The sequence below is a fragment of the Monodelphis domestica genome, chromosome 1, assembly GCF_027887165.1.
Source record: "Monodelphis domestica isolate mMonDom1 chromosome 1, mMonDom1.pri, whole genome shotgun sequence".
In the NCBI taxonomy this organism is placed as follows: Eukaryota; Metazoa; Chordata; class Mammalia; order Didelphimorphia; family Didelphidae; genus Monodelphis; species Monodelphis domestica.
Window position 1 is genome coordinate 502,478,620 of NC_077227.1, and position 22,468 is coordinate 502,501,087.

General features: G+C 40.7%; 1 protein-coding gene across 5 annotated transcripts; it reads left to right on the top strand.

Annotated features, from left to right (window-relative positions):
- The first annotated feature begins 458 nt into the window (after nt 1-458).
- KCNG1 (potassium voltage-gated channel modifier subfamily G member 1) lies at nt 459-21,787 on the top strand. 5 transcript variants are annotated; one of them, XM_056812942.1, is made up of 6 exons: nt 518-754; nt 1,242-1,419; nt 1,642-1,792; nt 1,905-1,958; nt 15,729-16,535; nt 20,764-21,787. In XM_056812942.1, the coding sequence occupies exons 5-6, from the start codon at nt 15,771-15,773 to the stop codon at nt 21,532-21,534; spliced, it is 1,536 nt and encodes a 511-aa protein (XP_056668920.1). In that variant the 5' UTR covers nt 518-754; nt 1,242-1,419; nt 1,642-1,792; nt 1,905-1,958; nt 15,729-15,770; the 3' UTR covers nt 21,535-21,787. The 5 variants fall into 5 exon arrangements, with proteins under 5 accessions (XP_056668919.1, XP_056668918.1, XP_056668920.1 ...); XM_056812941.1 differs by lacking the exon at nt 1,642-1,792 and having other exon boundaries at nt 459-754; nt 1,247-1,436; XM_016428476.2 differs by lacking the exon at nt 1,905-1,958.
- The last annotated feature ends 681 nt before the right edge of the window (nt 21,788-22,468 follow it).

Consider the following 22,468-nt stretch of genomic DNA (forward strand, 5'->3'; position numbering starts at 1 on the left):
ATAGGATAGGAAGGAAAAGTGGGAAAAGGAAGGAAAGGAAGAAGAGGAAGAGAAGCGGGAGGTAGGAGAAAGGAGGGAAAGAAAGAACAGGCAGAAAAGAGAAGGGGGAGAGGGAAAGAGTGTGAAGAGAAGGGGGAGGGAAGGGAGGAAAATGGAAAAGAGCAATGGGAAAAGATGGAGAGGCCGAAAGAAAAATATATTGAGGATGCTTAGGCAAAGGCATGGGGAAGAAGAGAAAGGAAAAAAGAATGGAAAAGGAGGAGGCAAGAGGATGGAGGATAGGCAGAGGAGAGAGAAAAAAAGAAGAGAGAAAGGTCAGAAGGTGGTAGAGGAGGGTGGAGAAAAGAGAGAGGAAGGAGGAGGAGAGAGAGAGAGAGAGAGAGAGAGAGAGAGGAGAGAGAGAGAGAGAGAGAGAGAGAGAGAGAGAGGAGAGAGAGAGAGAGAGAGAGAGAGAGAGAGAGAGATGAGAGAGAGAGAGAGACGAGAGAGAGAGAGAGAGAGAGAGAGAGAGAGATGGGGAGGAGGGGCAATGCAAACCCTTCAGGTGGCCCCGTGATTTCTCACCTCCCCAGCGCCCAGCTCCTGCTCGCTCTCGGCTAGGTGGGCTGAGAGAAGCGCGAGAAGCGCTGGTCCCCTCAAGCTCCTAGCGAGTCCAGCCACTCACTGGCTTCGCTCCTCAGACCTAACAACTTGACACTGAGCAGCGGCAAAGGAGGCGACGGCGGTGGCAGCGCCTATGCCGATGTAGCGGGCGGTGAGCAAAGCAACAGTTTCCAGGGGAGGAGACCTGCTCGGGACAGGGAACCGCGGGAAAACGACTGGAGCCGCGCTCCGGCCAGCGACCTGGGAAGCGGCGGGGCAGTTTTGGAGTGCTCTGGGGGCAGGGGGCAGTATCACGTCTTGAGAACCAGAAGCTAGGAACCAGGGGCTAGCTGGGACGCGGGTGGGTCTGCTTGCCTACGCGCCGCGGGGGAAGGGGGTTGGGGGGAATGGCTGGGGCTCTGGGACGCTTAGGAGCCCACGCAGGTGCGAGCACGTGCTGGGAGGGCTGAAGCAGCCGGGCAGCCAGAGCGTCAGGGCCCCCGCAGCAGGACCATCTCTGGTCCCTGGGCGCTGCGCTCCCTTCCTCCCTCCTCTTCCGACGCTCAGTCCCCAGCCTCTTCCCCCCCCCTCCCTCCTCCCTCCTCCCCGCCCCCCAACCCCAGCCTGCTGGCACGCCTGGAGCAGCTACTCTCTCCCAGAGCAGTGTGGAGCCGAGCCCCGAGCAGTGCAGAATCAAGCGAGGTGAGGCGAGCAGGGCAGGGCAGGGACACCCGCTGCCTCCTGGAAACCACGCCCGCCTTGGCTGGAGCCTCCCAGGGACAGAGCTGGGAGTCCTTCCATTCACCACCTCCTTCTCCGGGCGCTGGGCATAAGCCGGTAAAGTTTTCCCTTGGGTAAGAAGCTCTTCCCAGGACCAGGGGAGGAACGAGGGAGGTCCAGGCGTCTGACCCGTGCCCCCAGTCCTCACATCTGGCCATCTGGACCTAAACCCCCAATATCTGATTACCCAGGATCAGACTTGATTAGGATTCGGCACTGGAGGGTGGGGGTGGGGTGGGAAAACCACAGATTGGGTGACCAACCCCCCACCCGCCCCAGGCGTCAGAAATTGGAGGTAACTTGAGGTTGCCGAGTTTCCCACTTCGAGTGGCTGGAGAGCGAAAGAAACATATGATCTGAACTTTGAGCTAGTGACCATCTACTCCTGTCCTCTCCACCTTGGGTGGCAAAACCTTCGGCCTGTCCAGAGGTATTCATCTTTATTCGCATTTATTGATGGATCCTTTCCTTTCAAGGTTGTTTCCCCTTGTGTTTTTATGGTTGACCCTGGGTTTGCAAGTTCTCCTCTTTCTTTTACTTAGTACCTGGTGTCGGAATAAGAGATCCTGAAAAAAATGAACCCGCTGTCCTTTTGGGTAGGTTTGGATTGAACTTGGCTGTTGTGCTTTTTATTCAATGTTCTTGTCTACTGAGCAAAATGGGGGCATCTTTCCATTGGGATTTCCAGAAAGAGGTGTATTTGTTCCCCCAACCCTGAGAAAACCCTTCCTCCTGGGTGTTTATTTGCCCTTGAAGATGGAAAGACAACCCCCCCCCCTCATTGGGGGCGAGGTGAGAGAGCTGATCTGGTTTGCTTTTAAAGGCTACTTTGGGGAACTTGGAATCTTACAGTTAGTGCTGGTGGGGACCTTCTAGCATAAAATATCAGAGCTGGAAGGGATCTTAGAGCAAAATGTGTTAGAACTGAAATGATCTTAGAGATCACCTAGTTTAAAGCCCTCATTTTACAGATTAGGAACGGGAGCCCAGAGAGGGGAAGTGACTTTATCTAGGGAAGGCTGGATCTGCCTGCATATAGAGCCTGGTTGGTAAAATAGGAGGAAAGCTGGTTATACTTACTATAAAAGAGGAAAACAATGGAATAGCAGGAAGTCACCCCTATCTTAACTGTTGCCAAAGATTTCTCAGTCTTGACCACGTATTGCTCCAGGGAAAAGGTCATATGTAAAAAAGGATTTGAGGAAAGTCCCATATAGTTGTGAGGAAGGAGTAGGAAACTTTTAGGCAGTCTCCAAGTCTGTAGATCTGGACAAATATTTATGAATCGAAGATTTTATCCTTTCCTGAGTGAGTGGATTTAAAAATCTATTTTAGTTCATCTAGATTGTTTTAGGCCCTCCCCAAAAAAACTTATTTGTATTTTGTAAATACAAATCATATACAATTGACTTATCTGTGTGTGTGTGTTATTCTCTAGGAAAATGTAGGCTCCTCATAGGCAAGAGCTGATTAATTTTTGTCTCTGTAATATCCCCAGTGCCTTTCACATATAGGTGCTTAATATGTGTTTGTTGAAGTAAAGTGGCTCACTGGATGAAGATGTAGGACTAGAGACAGGAGGACCCGAGTTCAAATGTGATCTCAGCTGTTTCCTGTGTGACCCTGGACAGGTCACTTAATGCCAATTGCTAGCCTTTACCATTCTTCTGCCTTAAGGTGGGGTTGTGGGTGGAGTGGACCTTGATAGAAAAGACAAATTCTGAAAAACATTTCATGATATAAACTGAATACAAATGCATAGTATAACAGAAATCATGTTAAAACACTAGGTCTCTCCCTGACTCTGAATATATAATAACCTTAGATACACCCTCCTGTATACTTCAGCTTCTTAGTTTATAAAATGGAGTTGTACTAGTTAACTATCAAGGTCCTCTCTAGCTCTGATAGTCTTTGAGTCTATGTTTAGTGTGGTATGAAAGATTTCAATAGGATGCCTTTCATGGTGACCAACTATGGCGTGAATTGGGGGCTTCCCCTTGTGCTAAATCTAAGTTCATAGTTCCCTGAGTTAATCCTGCAGAGATGACAGCATTAGAGAGAGGAAGTGGGGGGGGGGGGGGTAAGCTTAAAAGAGATGTTGGGAAAGAATAGACCTTCATCTGGTGTGGATCCCCTTATTGTCTTATGGGGAAACCAGAAATAATGTGAAAGGGTTTATCATGAAAGATACCTCAAAACAAGGTGGCATACTTTAAGTAAGATTGAATTTGAATAAATCTAGAATAGTTTGGGAAGAAGGATTTAAGACTTAAAGGCACATGCTATCAATGGAATGCAACTAAAAATAATTTATTAACTACCTGCTATGTTTGAGACAATGCCAAATGTTCTGCTAGGGATAAAACTGGTATTCTACGAAGTAAATACAAGGTCATTTGAATCAATGAAGAACTTATCAGACACTTAACTTTGGTTAGGCACTATGCTAAGGTCTAAGACACTTGTATTAAAATGAAATAGTTCTTGCCCTCAAGGAGCTTCTATTCTAACAACAGGAGAGGGATATAAAAGTAACAAATTGGAGTAGGAAGGGGGGACCAAAGAAGGTGATACCAGAACAAAGACTTGAAGAGAAGAAATGCAAAAGGTGAGAAATGGAAAATCAGTGAGAAACATTTGAGACATTATAGATATGTACTGATGTAGAAATTTTTTATAAGGATCTAATAGTAATAGCTAAAATTTCAATAAAGCTTTAAGGTTTACAAAAAATTTTACAAATATTATCTCATTTTATCCTCAGAATTATTTTACAGAACAGGAAACTAAAACAGGTAAAGGATATGACTTGCCCAGGATCACACAGCTAAAGGTCTGAGGCTGAATTTTAACTTTTTGCCTCCAGACCCTGTACTTTATCCACTGTGCTACCCAGCTGCCTCTTAGATGAAATCCTTCATGAAGACAATCCAGATTTCTCTCCCACTCACACAGTAGCTAAGGAATACTCAAAAAAGAAAAAAAAAACTACCTTGCATTGATTTTATTTATTTTCTGAATGTACTTATATATGTATATGTTATAATCCACCTTGTAAATAATATGAATGTTTCTAGAAATATACATGTTATCTCCTCACAAGAATATACACTCCCTGAGGGAAAGGGCTTTCTTCTTTGATTCCCAGCACTTAACATACGACTTCACATATTTATTAATGCTTTTGATTGATTCATTGGAAATAGAAAGTTCAGGCAGGGGAGTAAAATGAAATAAGCCTGAAAAGGTAGGCTAGCGACATAAAGAATGTTAAATACCAAAAGTAAGAAGTTTGTACTTTATCCTAGAGGTAATAGGTGATATCTTCCTTCCTCTTAAAATTCCCTGTCCCCAAAGCAGACAGGCTTCAAGCAGAGAGGTTTGCATTGAAAGTTGAGGAATGGGAGCAGCTTGATGGCTCTGAGCGCAGACATTTCCTAGTTTGTTACCTTGGGCAAATCATTTAACCCCCATTGCCTAGACCTTACTGGCACTGATACTTAGTATTGATTCTAAGATAGAAGGTAAACATTTTTAAAAAGAAAAGAAAGGCAATAAGTACATGTAAAGGACCAAAGAGGAAATATATTGGGGGATTGTTGGAACAGGGTTGGGTAGGGATGAAGAGACATAATGATCACTTCCTTGGTCCATATCCCTCTGTCCATATTCCATGTCCATATCACCATTCTAGTCTTGATTCAGGAAGAATATGTGAAAGAAAACCCATGATTTTGGATAAGTCACTTGTCACAAGGCACAGTCACTTTGATCCTCAGTTTTCTTATTTAGAAAATGAGGCTAATATACTACCTGACTCACGGGATTCTTGTGGGAAATTTATTTATAAAACTTTAAGCATTATTTCATTGTGAGTTCTTGGCATTCTATATTTCCTAGAGCTCACAAATGTCTGTGTAGGAACAATAAATTCATTCCATCTTTGTGCCCTCATCAGTTACAGTGGATGGCTTGTCCCAAGGTTGGGAAATGCATGACAGAAAAGTCCCATTTTATAAGAAATATATAGCTAAAACTACCATACACACATCTATGAATATACCTTAGGTACTTAATAGGAACTGCTAAAGCTTGTGTTCTACCAGGAGAGAACCTTGAGGAGCCAGTATCATCAACACAGGATTGTAGGATTCAGTGCTGGAAGGGACCTCAATAAGCATCTAGTCTAACCCCTTCACTTTACAGATGAGACTCAGAGTGGGGAAATTACTTGCCTAAAGCCATACAACTAGCAAGTGTCAAAGCTAGGACCCAAACTCTGACCTTTAGACTCAAAATCTGGTCTTCTTTCTTATCTCACAGCTGCCCCCCCTCTTTGCCATAATAAAGTGACTGAATAGGATTTTAAACTCACATTTCCATGAAGTTTTACAACTTCAAAATGCTTTTTTCTACCAAAAACAAATAAACAACCTGAAACACTTCCCAGCTTTGTGACCCTGAGCAAGTCACTTAACCGCCATTGCCTCTTCCTTATTGCTCTTCTGCCTTGGAACCAAAACACAGTATTGATTCTAAGATGGAAGGTAAAGTTTTAAGAAAGAAAAAGAAAAGTCCCTGAATTCAATGCCCAATGTTATTTCCATCACATCATACAAATTTAAGAAAATTTGTATTTTTAAAAAAAGATGAACTGATGATTTTACCCAAAAAACTTCAACTTTATGGTTACATGTCCCAGGGTAGTTACTTCACTTAATCATATGACTTCCGGCAAGTCATTTAGTTTCTCTATGCCTTGTTTCCTTAACAGTCAAATGGTAATAATAATAATACACAGACTAATTTGCTGATAGCATTAATGTGGGGACCAAGATAAGATAATCTCATAAGTCTCAAATTTCTATATAAATTCAGTTTTTGTGATATATCTATATATAAACACTCTTCTTCCTCCCACTTTCATAGACTCGTTATTTTAAATTTTACACAATTGGAGAGTGGTAGTATTTGGGACAACAGGAGAAAGGAGTGACCTTTTGTTGGGAAAGGTAGATAACCCTTTTGGGGGTTGGCAAAATTTTTTCCTCAGCCTTGATGTGTGACTATCTTCTGTCTTTGGAAAGAGGACCATATCATCAAGTAGGAAGGGAAGCAAGATCTATAGACCTGGCACTGACTTCTTTGACAAAGCCCCGTGTTTCCTTGGACTCCTTACCAGAGCTAGATTAGAGAAAGGTACTAATGTAGTTTTCTATGTTTTTGAGGAGGTGCCTAATTTATTATCAGAGTGAGCTTGTTGGATGCATTTGCCAGCATTGAGCTGAGGCAGTGGCATGGAAAACCTTACTTCTTTCTAACTGAACCAGAGCTTAGATTTCTTTCTCATGTGTTCTTTGAAAGGCAGTAACTTCATCCATCCCCAGACCCCACTTTGGAAGATTGATATCTTGGCTTTCATAGATTGATACATGGGAGTCTGTGAAGAAAGTCTAGAATAGTCAAAGTGCCTATTCATCATTTGAGAAAGAGAAAGATAGTGAAAGGAAGGCATCAGGATCATAGGCTTAGAAGGGCCCTCAGGGGCCAAGTAGTCCAACCCTTTCATTTTTCAGATAGGGAAACTAAGGCTTAAATAGGTTAAGTGCCTTGTCCTAGATATCACAGTTAATAAATGTTCAAGAGAAGATTTGAACTCAGCTCCCTTGACTCAATGCCAGTGTTCTTTGCAATATAACATGCTGCCTTTACCTTTGGTCAGAAGCCTATGTAACAGTTAATATCAAAATCCTTCACTGCCATCAGTATTTACTCTATGTCCTCTTGTCTTGGTAGATGAAACCAAACAGACTTCCAAATAAATTTGGTGCCATAAAACCTTGAATTAGCAATGGAAAGATAACTCAATACAATTCAACAAGGGTGTATTAAGATTACTCCAAGTGCAAGGAATTTTGCTAACTACAGAAACAAATGGACAAACAAAAAAATCCCTGCCCTAAAGAAGCTTATATTCCACTCAGGGAAACCTTATGTACAGAGATAAGTAAACATGAACAATATACAAAATAACAGTAATAGAAAATGGGGGAAGGCAAACAGTACTAACTAAAAGGATCAGGAAAGACCTTGTATAGTTAAGGGTCTTTAAAGGGTGCATGAGAGGTTCTCAGAAAGGCCCAAGCCTTGGAGGAAGTTAGGGATTCCAAGAAAGCTGTGAGATGATAGGAGAGCAACTCAGACCTGGAGGACAGCCTGTGCAAAGATGCAGAGGTGGGACCTGGAATTCTTTTATACAGGAAATGACAAGTAGGCCAGTTTGCTAGAATATAAGGTACATTAGGGTGGGGATTGGGGTATAGGGGGGGACGAATAGAGGGGGAAGGGAATAACGTAAAATCAGCCTGGAATGATGTGCTGAAGCCAGATTATGAAGATAATAGGGAGGCACTGAAGCTTCTTGAAAGGGGTTTACAGGTGTGAAGGTCAGACTTGTGCTTTAAGAATGTCAATTTGGCAGCTATATGAAGGACTGATTGGAGAGGGAAGAGACTGGAGGTAAAAGGCTACTTAGCTACTTAGCAGTAGACTGAAAACAGATAATAAAATACTCAGGGATAGCCATCCATAAGGGGATGGATAAGAGATACAGTGTGGAAGCAGGAACCATAAGACCTAGCATTTAAATATATCTGGTGGGTGAGAATGAGTGAAGTGTTGAGACTCCAAGGTTTTAAATTTGAGGGACTAGAATGATGGTCCCCTTAAAAGAAATTGGGGAAATAAGGAAGAGAGGAGGGTTAGGGAAATAGAATTCTATTTTAGACACATCAGAGTTTAAGATGCTTCTGGGGTATACAGGTGGAGATGTTCAGTTAGCAGTTGGTGATTAGTGACTAGAGCTTGGGAAAGACAAAAGTCAGATGGTAGATTTGGCAGTTATCTGCATAGAGATGACAATTAATCCATGAGAGCTAATGAGCTTACCAGGAGAAAGAGAATATGGAAGGAGGCAAGAACCCAAGATAGAGCTCTGAAATACACCTACATAAAGGGAGCAAGACTTGGATAATGAAAGGAAACTGAGGAGCTGTCAGGTAGGAGAGGAACCAGGAAGAAATAATGGTGGGAAGAGAGTATCCAGAGAGTCATAGCTAGTGTCCTGTAATTCCTTTGGTCAATTGCTTTAAAAGCATTCTTCCTCTCCACTTCTCTTCTCTCTCTCGTGTTTCTGTCTCATGTCTCTGTTTCTCTTCTGTCTGTTTCACACACACACATACTCACAAAGAATTAAGGACATTAGTACAAAGTTGGATCCACACTCCTCTAATAGAGTTCCCCAAGACTGACTGCTTCTCACCAATCAGACAATACAAGAATCCATAAACTGCACCCACAAGATAAGGGGAGTTGTTTTTTTTTTTTGGGGGGGGGTGATGAGTTCAAGCAGTCAGAACAAACCTCCCAGGGAAAAATGAAAATATGACACTTGCTGTTACCAAAACTGTGCTCCATAGGAGCAGCTAGGTAGCACAGTGGATATAGTAGAGTCAAGAGAACCTAGGTTCAAATTTGACCTCAGATACTCACTAGCTGTATGACTCTGGGCAAGTCACCTAACCCCAATTGCCTAGCCCTTCTATCTTAGAATCGAAACTAAATCAAAAGGTAAGGATTTAAAAACCCTGTAATCCATGGCATGTACCAAGCCTGAAAGACAAAGGGCTCAGCTCTTTACCGACTGCTGGAGCCTCACAGCCAAGGTCAAAGTGGAGGAGAGTCCACTTGGACCCTCTTCAACAGCAATCCACTAACAGTTCTTTCACCATCACAATTCCTTGCCCATGTACTTCTCAAGGTTCAACTCTTCCTGACAAGTTGAAGCTGCCAATAGGTGGGCCTGAGCTGGCTGTTCATTCATAAATTATTTTAAAGTTGGACATATAAAGTAGGAGGTAGAAGTGATATAGGTGACAGGTAGAATAACAAGATGATAAGGCTCCCCTTGGATCAGGGAGACTGGCAGCCCTATTGGAGAGGTGATGACCATTTTATACTGACATCAAAAGCCAGGGTTTCATGTGTGAAATATAACATCCGAACCATACATGCCACTGCTTATATCTGGTTATAAAAAAATTACACTGGTAGTAGTTAGGTGACACAGTGGATTGAGAGCCAGGCTTAGAGATGTGAGGTCCTGGGTTCAAATGTGGCCTCGGACACTTCCCAGCTGTGTGACCCAGGGCAAGTCATTTAACCCTCATTGACTAGCCCTTACCACACTTCTTCTGCCCACAATGCCTAGTATTGATTCTAAGACAGAAGGCAAGAGTTAAAAAAAAAAATAGACCTGTCCTCTGAGACGGCTTTCTCAGGGTAGAGAACTTCATCACAAAGGGAGTACAAATGTGATTACCCCATTTTTCTTTTTCAGATTAACAAACAGGTTCATTGAGGTAAAGCAACTTTACCGCAACTTTGTTCTGTCATGTAATTAGTAAAAAGCTGAAATCGGTATCTTCTGATTAAGTCTAGCACTCTTTCCAAGTCAGACATTTTTTCCTCAGGGACCAAAATCTCACAAACTCCTGTGGCAGCACTTTGGCTCCAGAGTCTTCACCCTGCATTACTATTCCCCTGATCAGTGACCTATGCTTCTCTTCTTTCCAAATCAATACAAAGGTTCAACCCACCATTAACATTTATTTTCAACATTGGATTTTCAAACATTATTCTAACTCTCCAACAAATTTTACCTTTGCCATAGAAGCTACTTTGCTTGTCTATGTCCCTTCACTCTCCTACTCAAGAAAACTTCCTATAACCCACTCTTGCCCTCCATACCTTTACTAAAAACCTTTGCTCCATCCCTATCCCTAATCTCTCTTTCTCTTTTACCTTCTGAAGTAAAATTCAACTGTACCAATGACCCAAGGATAGATATTTTGGGGGACTTAGTAATGCTGACACTTTAGTGGTAACTAAGGAGAAATTGTGCTTAGTATCAGGCTAGGTTGAAGTAGCTATTTTTAAGATTTAGGGAAATTATAATTCTGGCACAAGAGAATTGGTACTGTAAATGAGTTTGGTTTATTAAACTTCAGAGGAGAAACAAAATGGATACATTGGACATCAGTTGACTTGTGAGATAAAAAGAATAAGTGCCCCAACCTCATTTTAGCAAATGACATTCTTTCACCATCTCTAGGGAGCCTTGAGCTGGAAAACTGGAGTATAAAATATGTATCATCCCTCGGTGAGCCAGTGGCTAGGAACAAGCGTGACTTTTCTTCCATATTAAATTGTCAAGACAGAACAACTTTTCAGAGAGGATGACAATGATCTAATTCATGACAGGGAGCCACCTGTAATAGAAAGAAATAGAAAATATATAATTGGGAGGGACAACTGAAATGGTTAAAGCATTATGAGGCTAAGAAGAAAGAGGTGATTACTATTCTGTTTCTTAAGAGACCTTTCACTGGCTGTAAAGACTGAAAAAATATTCATTGCCACTGTCACTGTCCTTATTAACAAAAATGGCATTTTTCTCCTTCCTGTAATGGCAAAAGAAAAATTATTCCAACTCTGGAAAGCAGCATTGCTAATGTGAAATGCATAGAATGTGATTGTGTCATACTTTTCCCATAGAATCCTGATAGTTTCACCAAAGTTCTCGCTCCATTTTTACATGAAGTTAAAAACACTTCCTGGAAAGTCAGTATTCATAAAATCACCAGATCATAAGTCTAGAGCTAGAGAAGTTTTAGAAGCCATCCAGTCCAACTTTATGATGTTACAGATAAGGAAACTGAGGCAGAGAAGAAGGGAAATGACTTGCCCAAGGTCACATAGGTAGTAAATATGGTATCTAAAACAGTTTTTACTTGTTATAATTATCGTCTTTTTAAAAAGAAACTCAATATGGGAAGGAAAGGAGAAAGGAACAAGAATTTCTTAAGGACTTACTACATGTCAGGCAGTGTGTTTAGCACTTTACAAATATCTCCATAAGGACTAGGTTCAAATCTGGACTCAGACACTTCTTAGCCATGTGACCCTGGGCAAGTCATTTAACCCTGATTTTCTACCCATTACCTAGCCCTTACCACTCTCTGTCTTAGAATTGATACTAAGACAGAAAGTAAGTCCTGTGTTAATAAATAATACCTTGGCATATTTGGGGGTAGGTGAAATGTCTGTATGTGTATAAAATCTCCACAAAAGCAGAGATTTCTGTTACAGAATATAAACTTTGAAAGACTTTTAGAATTCAATTAGTCCAACCAGCTCATTCAGAGAAGAAGAAACAGAGACTATGAGATGCTTGAGGGTCACATGGGTATTACCAGCAGATCCAAGACTTAAACAAAGTTCATTAACTTAAAGTCTAATGTTCTTTTTTATTGGAGCCATGCTGGGAAAATCCAGATTTCGCAAAAGGTATGGGGCAGCCAATATATTTTTAATGGATTCACAATCATTTCAATTGGAAGTTTCCTCTTGCACAGGTGAAATATTATTGGATTTATGGACAACTTTGGGAGCAGCTATTCTACAGAAAGAGGCATTCTTTGTACCAGATTTCTTTTTTCATTCTTATTGAATGCTGTAGAATTTATTTCCCCAGGGAACACAAAAAGAACAGAAAACATTTTGTATGTTTGTTCTTCCTCTAGAAATTCACCCACTTTGGGGGATCTTTGATTGCCCTGAGCAAACAGGTTTTCCTCCCAGAGACATCAGAACAAAGTACTCAGAAGGCTCTAATCAAGATTTGAAAATTACACTCCCTTGTGTGTTACTTTCACTAATTGACTGGGCTGGAAGGGACCTCAGAAGTCATATAGCTCAAATTTCTTTTTATAGGTGAATCAACTCGGGCCAAGGGAGTTTAAATTATCTGCCTAAATTCACAGAAGTAGAAGTAGTAAGCATTTCTAAGGCAAGATTTCCACTTGGGACCTTTGATGCCAGAGTTAGTACCACTTCGCTTCCAAGGAATGCCCAGAGCCTTCATTGGATTTCTTGAAATGTGATGTCTACACAACAATACTAGACACCCACAGAAACCTGAATTTCCTAGCATTTATATAATATATATGCATACATATATATAACAAAAATGAGAGATAATAAATAGGCAACCTATGTATTAAAACTATACCTTGAGAAATTCAAAGAACTAGAGGAAAGCCCTATAGAGTTCTCCCTTCTGTAGAAGATCTCTAGAAATGATCATGGACTATAGAATTGGATATGATGAGAAAGTGTGGCTGAGATATGGACAGAGAAATGAGTATTGTCACCAGTGAGATCATAGAACCATGAGATTCAAACATACTTATTAAAATTATCTCTTGTTATGTTCTCTTCTTCCCATGCCCTTCCCACTCCTGCTAACATCAAGCTTTTGGCAGCCACCTATCCCTAGTCCTGGTTCTGTAAGCTTCCCTTCTCTGGATGAATTATTTGCTGATAATCATTATCCTTCTCAAGTATGTGGAGAAGGTGAGCTCCCAACAAGCACACATATTTCTTTTGTTCAGTAATCCCAGCTGTGTGATCTTGAGTGAGTTACTTCTCTGGGTCTCAGTTTCTTTATCTGTGAAATGAATTGTTTAGATTATGTCATCTGGAAGAAGATAAATCTTCAGAGCTGAGTGGACATAAGATTTTAGGGAGGAAGCATGATACAGTGGGAAAAGTGATGGAGAACCTGGAGTGGCCTGAGTTCAAATGCCAGCTCTGATACTACAGATATGACCTTAGACAAGTTACTTAACCTTTTTGGTCCCTAGATTTCTTATCCATAAAATAATGGCATTGAACAGATGGCCCGTGCAGGCCCTTCTAGATATAGACATATCCGGAATTCAAAGAACTAGTCTATTTGAACTAAAGGAGGGTCTTGGAAGAAAAAAATCAAAGCTGAAAAGGGGCCTAAAGCACAGGGTTTTTTACTTAGAGTCTGTGAACTTTTTAAAAATATATATATTTTGATAGCCATTCCTATAGAATTGATTTCCTTTTTGATCTTACATATTTTATATTTTTAAAACATTATTCTGAGGAGTCTACATAGACTTCACTAGACTGCCAAAGACTTACATGATACAGTTCCAAGATGTTCTTAACCCCTACCCTAATAGTTCTTCAAATTCTAATAGTCTGTTTGTGCTCTATAGCCCTCTGGTGCCATGTTCTATGGTACTTTCCAGATCTAATATCCTGTGTACTAAGGGTCTCCCAGTTAAAATATTCTCTATACTATGTCATGAGATATCTTCTAATCCCCGCAATCTACCTTCTATATTCTAAGGTCTGATCCAGCTCTAAGATGAGTTTTTTCACTAACATTTTGTGGTTCAAGCTCACATGTAGCTGAATCTCCAAAACAGTCCTAATAGTTTTGGCAAATGAATGAGTAATTGAATGCATAAATAAAAACTACTTTCCAAACCTTTTTTTCATGGCTTCTCTTCACAGTTTTGCAGTTCCACTGACCCTGCCTTCCCATCTCTCCTTCACATGCAATATTTTATCTCCCATCTCTGTGCCTTTGAACAAGCTGTCTCTCATGCTTAGAATGTATTCTCTCCTCACCTTGGCCTTTTCAAATCCCTAGTTTACTTCAAAGCTCAGCCCAGGGACCACTCCCTATAGTACTGTATGGGCAAGCATTTCTTAAGTGCTTGCAATGTGGCAGACACTGTGCTAAGTACTGAAGCTATAAATACCAGCAAAAAGAAACTTTACAGTCTAATGGAAAAAGATAACTCCAAAAAAGGGTTGGGGAAGGTAGGGAAGAGAGCAGTGGTAAAATCCAGAGAGTCAGAATCCAAATTAGGATGATTCTGAGGGATGAAAGATGGCTAACATGGCTAGCTTAAAATGGAAGTTCCGGCAAGAACTTAACAAGTGGGGAAAAGGAACCACAAGGGCAGGCATGTTTTAGGGTAAGAAAGTAGTAAGGGCAAAGGGTTGAAATCTTTTCAATTTTCTTTTTCATTATGAACTTAACAAACATTTCAAAGTACAAAAAGGATCATTAATAAAATTCTATTTCTGTTGCATAAAATCTCTTTTTTAGTGTTTATCAAATTTAGCATAGTAGTATCAATGTTGCCCTACTTATACGTATCCTTTTCTGAACTTCTCTGTATTTTTAATGCTTCATTGATGCTCTTTCCTTTCTTTGGGGGGGGGGACATTCTCCCCAAGAGTCTAATTTTTTTCAGTTGGGCCAGCATCAAAATAATCAACAAAACAATCTCTTCTCCACACCCCCACCCTGTTTTTCCCTTGCTCTTCACATTGTTAACAACCAACTTTCCTCTCCCCGCCACAAAAAAAAGTCCTTCTTTTGTAACAAATTAGTCAAACAAAACAAATCAACACATTGACTGCATCTCAAATGCATGTCTTGTTCTTTGCCTCTAGTCCATCACCCCACTTTCAAAAGATATGGAAGTATACTTCATCATTAGTATTCTTAAGTCATGATTATTCATTGTATTGAACAGAATTTTGAAGTCTTTCAGTGATGACTTTTCTTTTCATTATTATGTTGTTATTGAGTCACTTTTCAGCCATGTCTGACTCTTCATGACTGCATTGAGGATTTTCTTGGTAGAGATACTACTTACCATTTCCTTTTCCAGTTCATTTTTCATATGAGGAAACTGATGGAAATGGAGTTAATTGACTTGCCCACAGTCACCCAGCTAGAAAGTGTCTGAAGCCACATTTAAACTCAGCTAGATGAGTCTTCCTGCCTCCAGGCCTGGCACTAGATCCACTGGCTGCCCTTTGATACATATAAAGTGCTTAGTTAAACCTCACTGATTGTTTGAGAGGCAGATTGTATAGTCAGAAGAATGATGGGTTCAAATCCAAGCTCTGAAGCTTACTCAACTGGATGACGTTAAGCAATGAACTGAACTTTCCTGGTCCTCTGTTTCATCATCTGTAAAATGGAACAGTTGCACAAGGTGGCCTCTGAGATCCCTTCCAAGTCAATATCTATGATCCTTTGACTTGGTTGCCAATAAGGTTCCTTCTAGCTCTAAATCTTGGCAACTAGTTGGTAAATGATTACAGGATTGGAGTTAGAGACAGGAAGACTTAAGTACAAATCCTGCCTTGATCACTTACTAGGTCTGGGCCCTAGGCAAGTCACTTAGCCCTTCCTAATATGAGTTTCCTCATCTGTAAAATGGGAATAATAATAGCATCTACCTTATAGGATTATTTTGAGGATGGAATGGAAAGTGTTTTGCAAACCTTACAGTACTGTGTAAAAAATAAGTTTTATTATTATTATTACCCAACAATTGATCATTGTAAGAAAGATGTGATTTTTGTCCCTCCACCTTTTCTTTCTTCCCCTATTACAGATTTTCATTGCTGACCCATGCAAGTGATGTTAAGTTACAAAAATGACCCTCTTGCCTGGAGAGAACTCAGATTATGACTACAGTGCCCTGAGCTGCACATCAGATGCTTCCTTCAGTCATCAGCATGCATTCTTTCCACGGACTGAATCACTCAAGGGTGTATTTTACCGCAGAGCCAAGAGACTTCACCCCAAAGACAACACCCACCAAAGCATTCAACCTGAAGATCGAAAAAGACAGATCATCATTAATGTGGGGGGGATCAAGTACTTGCTTCCATGGACTACTCTGGATGAGTTCCCCTTGACACGTCTGGGCCAGCTCAAGTCCTGTACCAACTTCGATGACATCCTCAATGTCTGTGATGACTACGATGTAACCTGCAATGAGTTCTTCTTTGACCGCAATCCTGGGGCCTTCCGGACAATCTTGACTTTTCTTCGGGTAGGGAAGCTTCGGCTGCTCAGGGAGATGTGTGCCCTCTCTTTCCAGGAGGAGCTTCTGTACTGGGGCATCGAGGAGGACAACTTAGACTGGTGTTGCCGTCGACGATACCTGCAGAAGATTGAGGAGTTTGCTGAAATGAACGAAAGGGAGGATGACCTTCCAGAGAGTGAGAGTGCTGGGGAGATGGCCGAGGAGACCAGGTTGGGCCAGTGCATGAAGAGACTGCAGGACATGGTGGAGAAACCTCATTCAGGGCTGCCAGGGAAGGTGTTTGCCTGTCTCTCTGTGCTATTTGTAACCATCACAGCAGTGAATCTTTCTATCAGCACCATGCCCAGCTTGAGAGAAGAAGAAGAACAAGTAAGCTCCTGCTAGTATGGGGGAAGATTTACTTGTATGGGAGTCAGAAGACTATCTTTTAGAGTTTTAGGTCTCAGGAAGTATATTAGAAGAGAAGGAGATTCTAAGACCGCATAGGTTCATAGCATTATAGCATCATAGAGATAGAAGAGACTTCAGAGGTCCTTTATCCTAACCTCTCTCATAAGTTCATATCTGGTCAAATACTTCCCAGCTGTATGGCCCTGGGCAAGTCACTTAACCCCCATTGCCTAGCCCTTACCACTCTTCTGCCTTGGTACCAATATACAGTACTGATTCAAAGATGTAAGGGAAGAGTTTTTACAAAGTTTTTAAAGTTTAAATAAATGTTAGCTATTAGGGTGAGAAGGACTTCAGTGGAGAAGCACAATTAAAATACAAATTAGAATAATGTGTAATATTTCACATTTATATACTACTTAACATTTTACAGTGTTTTCTTTCCAAGAAGTCACAAAGAACTTTCTTGAAACAATTCTAAAGTAGCCTTTATTATAAAGTATTGCTTTATTATAAATATATATGACAAACTATATATAATATAAACTATTATATTGTCGCAATTAAGGAAACTAAGGCTCAAAGAGGCTAAAATCACTTCACTCAAGTTCACCCTACTTAATGATAGAAAAAGAACTCAGACCTTGATCTTCTAAAATACAAGTCAAGTGCTCTATTTCACTTTAGCAAAAATTTCTTAAGTACCTACTCAGTGCAAGGCATTATGCTTGGCACTGGATATGAAAATGCAAAAATGGAATAATCCTTGTCCTCAAGGAACTTACATTCTACTGGAGGAAAGAGGTTGTCATCTCCTTCCCACCCCACCAACATATGCCCACAAAATTGTTTGTCACTGAATAACAGGAATTCTTAACATGAAATTTGTGAAAAATTTTTTCTAAAAAATTTTGCTAACTATAAATCATTATGATTAGTTTCCTTTGTAATCCTTTATATTTTATTTTATACATTAAAAGACATTATTCTGAAAAGGGGTCCACAGGTGTCACCAAGACTGCCAATGTTGTCAATGACACAAATGAGGTTTAAGAACCCCTGCTGTATAGTGTATATAATAAATTACATAACTATTAATTAAACAAAATAGTTTCTACTGGAGAGCTAATTCATTGTTTATAAATTCTAAATTAAATTGACCTTGTTTTCACTGGGGTAATACTAAGTCTTCTGTTTGAAGAAAAGAACCATGGAATTAGATTTATTCCCTAAGAATCTTTTTTTACAACTGAGTCAGAATCAAAGCAACAAAAAAATGTATTCTCTATCCCTCCACCACCCTGTTTTCCCTTGCCCTCTCCTTCCTTAATATTTTCCCACAATCAGCTACACACACACACACACACACACACACACACACACACACACACACACATACATATCCCTCTCTGCTCAGTGAAAACTAACATACATTATCCCTTTGAAGAGTTATGGCATTTGTCTTTGAGGTATGTAGTATGATGAAAAGAACACTGAATTTGCTGTTGGGAGTCCCTAGAGCCACGTCTTGACTCTAGGGGACATCCCTTCAACCTGGATATCTGGTGATCCTTTCATTTTGGCTCAGGAACTTATAAAAATAATCACCCATTTTGAGAGGGAGTGTTGCATAATGGGTAAAGAATGGTCTCCAAGTCAAAAAAGCAATCTTCAAGTCTTGCCTCTGATATGTATTATTGCTATAACCCTGGACAAAGTGCTTAAATTCTCATGTCCCAAGCAATTCTCCAAGATGATAAATTTGCAGAACAGCCACCTATTGGAAGTTCCCCTCTACTACTTCCCTATACCAACCACAGGATTGGTCTAACAGTAATTTCTGAAGCACTTCAACAGTTTATGTGATGCTTTCCTAATAATTAAGTTGTGAGGACAGCATCACAAATAATATATTTTATAGTTGTGGAAGCTGGGGAAGCTACTAGAGGTAATATGACTTGCCTAGCCCAAGGTCTCACAGGTAAGGATTAGTCTTCAGACTCTGGATCTTTCTTTCAGCACAACAGAGAGAATATAGCTGCTATTCTTAAGGTACTTACAGCACACTAATCACAGGCTGCCTTACCCTTATGTTTCTTTTTTTCTGGGTTATATATGTATTATCCTGGAAAACATTTCTCCGTATTGTTCATTTTTATAAGAGAATAATCATTAAAAAACAAAACCCCAAAACAAAAATCCAAATAAACAAGTGAAAAATCACATGCTTTCATCTTTAGGTTTTTTAAATTCCAGCAGAGCCTAACATTTCTAACAACAAGACAAGGAAATCTGTCTGGCCACACACTGTGTTGTAACACATCAAAAGAGAGGAGGGGAGTGCAATGATTTGCCAGTATTGGATGGCAGAACTCCCACTGCTGACATGCACCTCAACACGTTGCCTTAGTTCACTGCACTTCATATCCTGGTGCCTGACAGCTGACATTCCTCCTCACTGACGTTGTAGGAATAAATTTCTTTGACACAAAGCAGAAACACTTTCAAGTTCTTTTATGGAATTTGTATTATTCTCGCTGTCCCTGAGAGCCCTCATAACTACAGAAGTTATTTCTATAATTCTCTTCCCAACAAGTCAAATTATCCCTGATAGTAAGTACCTTGGTTGGCTAAGCCCTGAGGCAGGAGGCATCTTTTCCTGTCTCTAGCTGTACAGGGACTCCACGTTTCTTTGGCAGCATTCATCTGTGAGTTCATCAGGGAAGCAGGCTAAGAGGCAGCCCCCTGCCATATCCCCCTGGGGCCCACCAAGTAGTTTTGCTCAAGTGTGAACTGTAAAACACTAAGAATTTCCTGTATCACCACTGTTGATGATATGATAATGAATGCTTACAATTGACTATTTTACTTGGATAATTTATTAAATGGGGGGGAGCTACTTCATCAACTTCTTTGATGTCCTAGTAAAAGCACCATTTCTAAAAAAGGTTAAGGATATGTTCCCAAACATCCCATTATGTGCCTTTCACTCATTCATTTATCAAAGCCCTCTTCAAACATATTTTTGCCTTGTAATAGCCTCTTTGGAGAATAACTGAAAATAATAATGGTTTACAAAGTGTTTTCTTCACAATACGCTTGTGGGGAAGGTGGTACAGACATTATTATCTCCATTTTCCCAATGAGGAAATTGAGTTTCAAAAAGATTAAGTAGAATGAATGCCATGTAAGATTCTTGAGTACAGAGACTGCTTTTCATTTTTGTCTTTGAATCCTGAACATATAGCCCAGTGGGTGGTACATAGCAGGCAGTTAATAAATGCTTATTGAATTGGAGAGTTTTGCCCAAAGTAATTCAGTAAAAAGTGACAGCCAGGACATGAATGCAAATCTTCTGAGGCTAAATGATGTAGTGAAGACAGCCCAGAATCTAGATTAAGAGAACTTAAGACTCAAACCCTGCTTCTACTGAACACTGTCTATATTATTTTGAACAAGTCGTCTGCCCTCTCTGGGCCTGAGTTTCATCATCCATAAGTTGAAAGCATCAGGTTAAATGATCTCTAAGCTCTCTTCCAGTTACAAATCTGTGATCTTATGCCTCTCTATCTGCTTCTCTTTCCAGCATAACTGTAGAATCATCATCATCATAGATTTAGAAAAGGAGGGGAACAAAAGGTCAGATATTCTAACTCACTCATTTTTGAGATGGTTCTCAGAGAATAAGGTCACAAGGTAAATCAATGTAGTTAGTCCTTTTTGTTTGCTCTCTATTGAGTGGCCAGTTTCAAGGCCTTTAGAAGCATTCTCTATTAGATTTCCCCTAGCAAATAGCCATATATGGTCTAAAGTCTTTCAAATATTTGAAGATGGCAATAATAATATTTTTGAACCCTTACTTTCTGTCATGGAATCAATACTGTGTTGGTTCCAAGGCAGAAAAGTGGAAAGGGCTAGACAATGGAGGTTAAGTGACTAGAGTCACATAGCTAGAAAGTATCTGAGACCTGATTTGAATCCAGTAGCTCCCATCTCTAGGCCTGGCTCTCAATCTACTGAGCCGCCTAGCTGCCCCCTTCCAATTACAACATTTAGTAAATAATTCCAACTTCATTCCCTCTGTACTTCATTTTGTTTGCTTGTATAGACCAGTTATATACTCCTCTTTCCCAGCCTTTTTCTTTATTTCCAGGCCAAACAATATTATAGTTTTGTTCCTGATTCTAGCATCTTTTCTTGCTCTCAGGGTGAATGTTCCCAGATGTGCTACAATATCTTCATTGTGGAGTCAGTGTGTGTGGGCTGGTTCTCCCTCGAGTTCCTGTTGAGGTTCATCCAGGCACCCAGCAAATTTTCCTTCCTTCGGAGCCCCTTGACTCTGATTGACATAATTGCCATCCTTCCCTATTACATCACTCTGGTGGTGGACAGCACATCTGTGGACCAAAAAAAGCCTAGCTCTGGCAACAGCTACCTGGACAAGGTGGGCCTCGTGCTCCGAATCCTTCGGGCCTTGAGGATCTTGTATGTGATGAGACTGGCAAGACACTCTCTGGGTCTGCAGACACTTGGGCTCACAGCACGACGGTGTACCCGGGAATTCGGGCTCCTGCTGCTATTCCTTTGTGTGGCTATAGCCCTCTTTGCCCCCTTGCTTTATGTCATTGAGAATGAGATGGCTGATAGCCAAGAATTCAGTAGCATCCCAGCCTGCTACTGGTGGGCTGTCATCACCATGACAACGGTGGGATATGGCGACATGGTGCCCAGGAGTACTCCTGGCCAGGTGGTGGCTCTGAGCAGCATACTCAGTGGCATCCTCCTCATGGCATTTCCTGTAACTTCCATTTTCCACACATTCTCCCGCTCCTACCTGGAGCTGAAGCAGGAACAGGAAAGAGTCATGTACAGAAGGGCACAATTCCTGATCAAAACCAAGTCCCAGTTAAGTAACATGTCACAGAACAGCAATGTTTTATTTGGCAGCACCTCCTCAGACGCTAGAGACAATAACTGAAATGAGACGACCTTGAACACCCTATGGTGTGAAGCTTAAGTGGCCTTGGCAATGAGGCCTCCCCAAAGATCACCCTGATGTCTGTCACAGCTGAACAGTGGGTATTGCCTCTACAGAGACTGGCGAGAAAAGGAGTGTTATATATGGAGCTTGGGTCTTTCCCATAATACGTATCCATAGATAGTTACTCTATTTTGCCACAGTTAATAGGTTCATGTCCATCAATAAAGTGAATTTTCTTCCTCTTTTTTTAGCCCATGTAAAAATAATTTGCCTAGAGAAATTTCTGTCCCTATAAATGTTTATACATGATATCATTTTCAAGAAAAACACATCTCATTTTAGGTTGGAGTGTCTACTATTAAAGAAATCTAAAACAAAAATGAAAAAGAAAATTTCTTCTGGAGCTGTATGATTAACCTATATACAGAAAAGGTGCCTCTCAGAAAAAAACAAAGGATGTACAAATACTTTACCTGACAGCATTCATTAGTTCTATAAAAATGCATCAACTGAATCAGTGGTATAGGGGGAAGTGCATTGCTTTAAATGCTTGATTTACTAAAGTTTACAGCAGGTTTCAATAGTGGCCATTATAAAATGACAATGGTGCATGGAAGTATTTCTGCGTACCACTAAACACTGTTCTGGTTCTTTCTAGTGAGGGTCAGACATATGGCAGATAGCCTAAGGAAGAGATGTTGGTGACCATGGAATAATCAGAAACTCTAAGATGGCAGAAGTCTCAGAGGGCATCTAGTAAACTCAGTTCATCCTTGAGACACAATGCCAATTTGTAACATTCCTAAATAGTGTCCCTCTAGCCTCTGCTTAAATACCTACTGTGATGGAGAACTCATTACTTCCATAGGTAGCTTAGTCCATTTTTGGACAGCCTTTACTAATAGGCAAGCTCTTACTTGGACTGGATGGC

Coding starts and splice junctions, on each gene's coding strand:
- KCNG1 (XM_056812941.1), top strand. CDS start 15,771: ATGACCCTCTTGCCTGGAGAGAACTCAGATTATGACTACAGTGCCCTG. Junction 16,536..20,763: donor TGAGAGAAGAAGAAGAACAA/GTAAGCTCCTGC, acceptor TCTTGCTCTCAG/GGTGAATGTTCCCAGATGTG.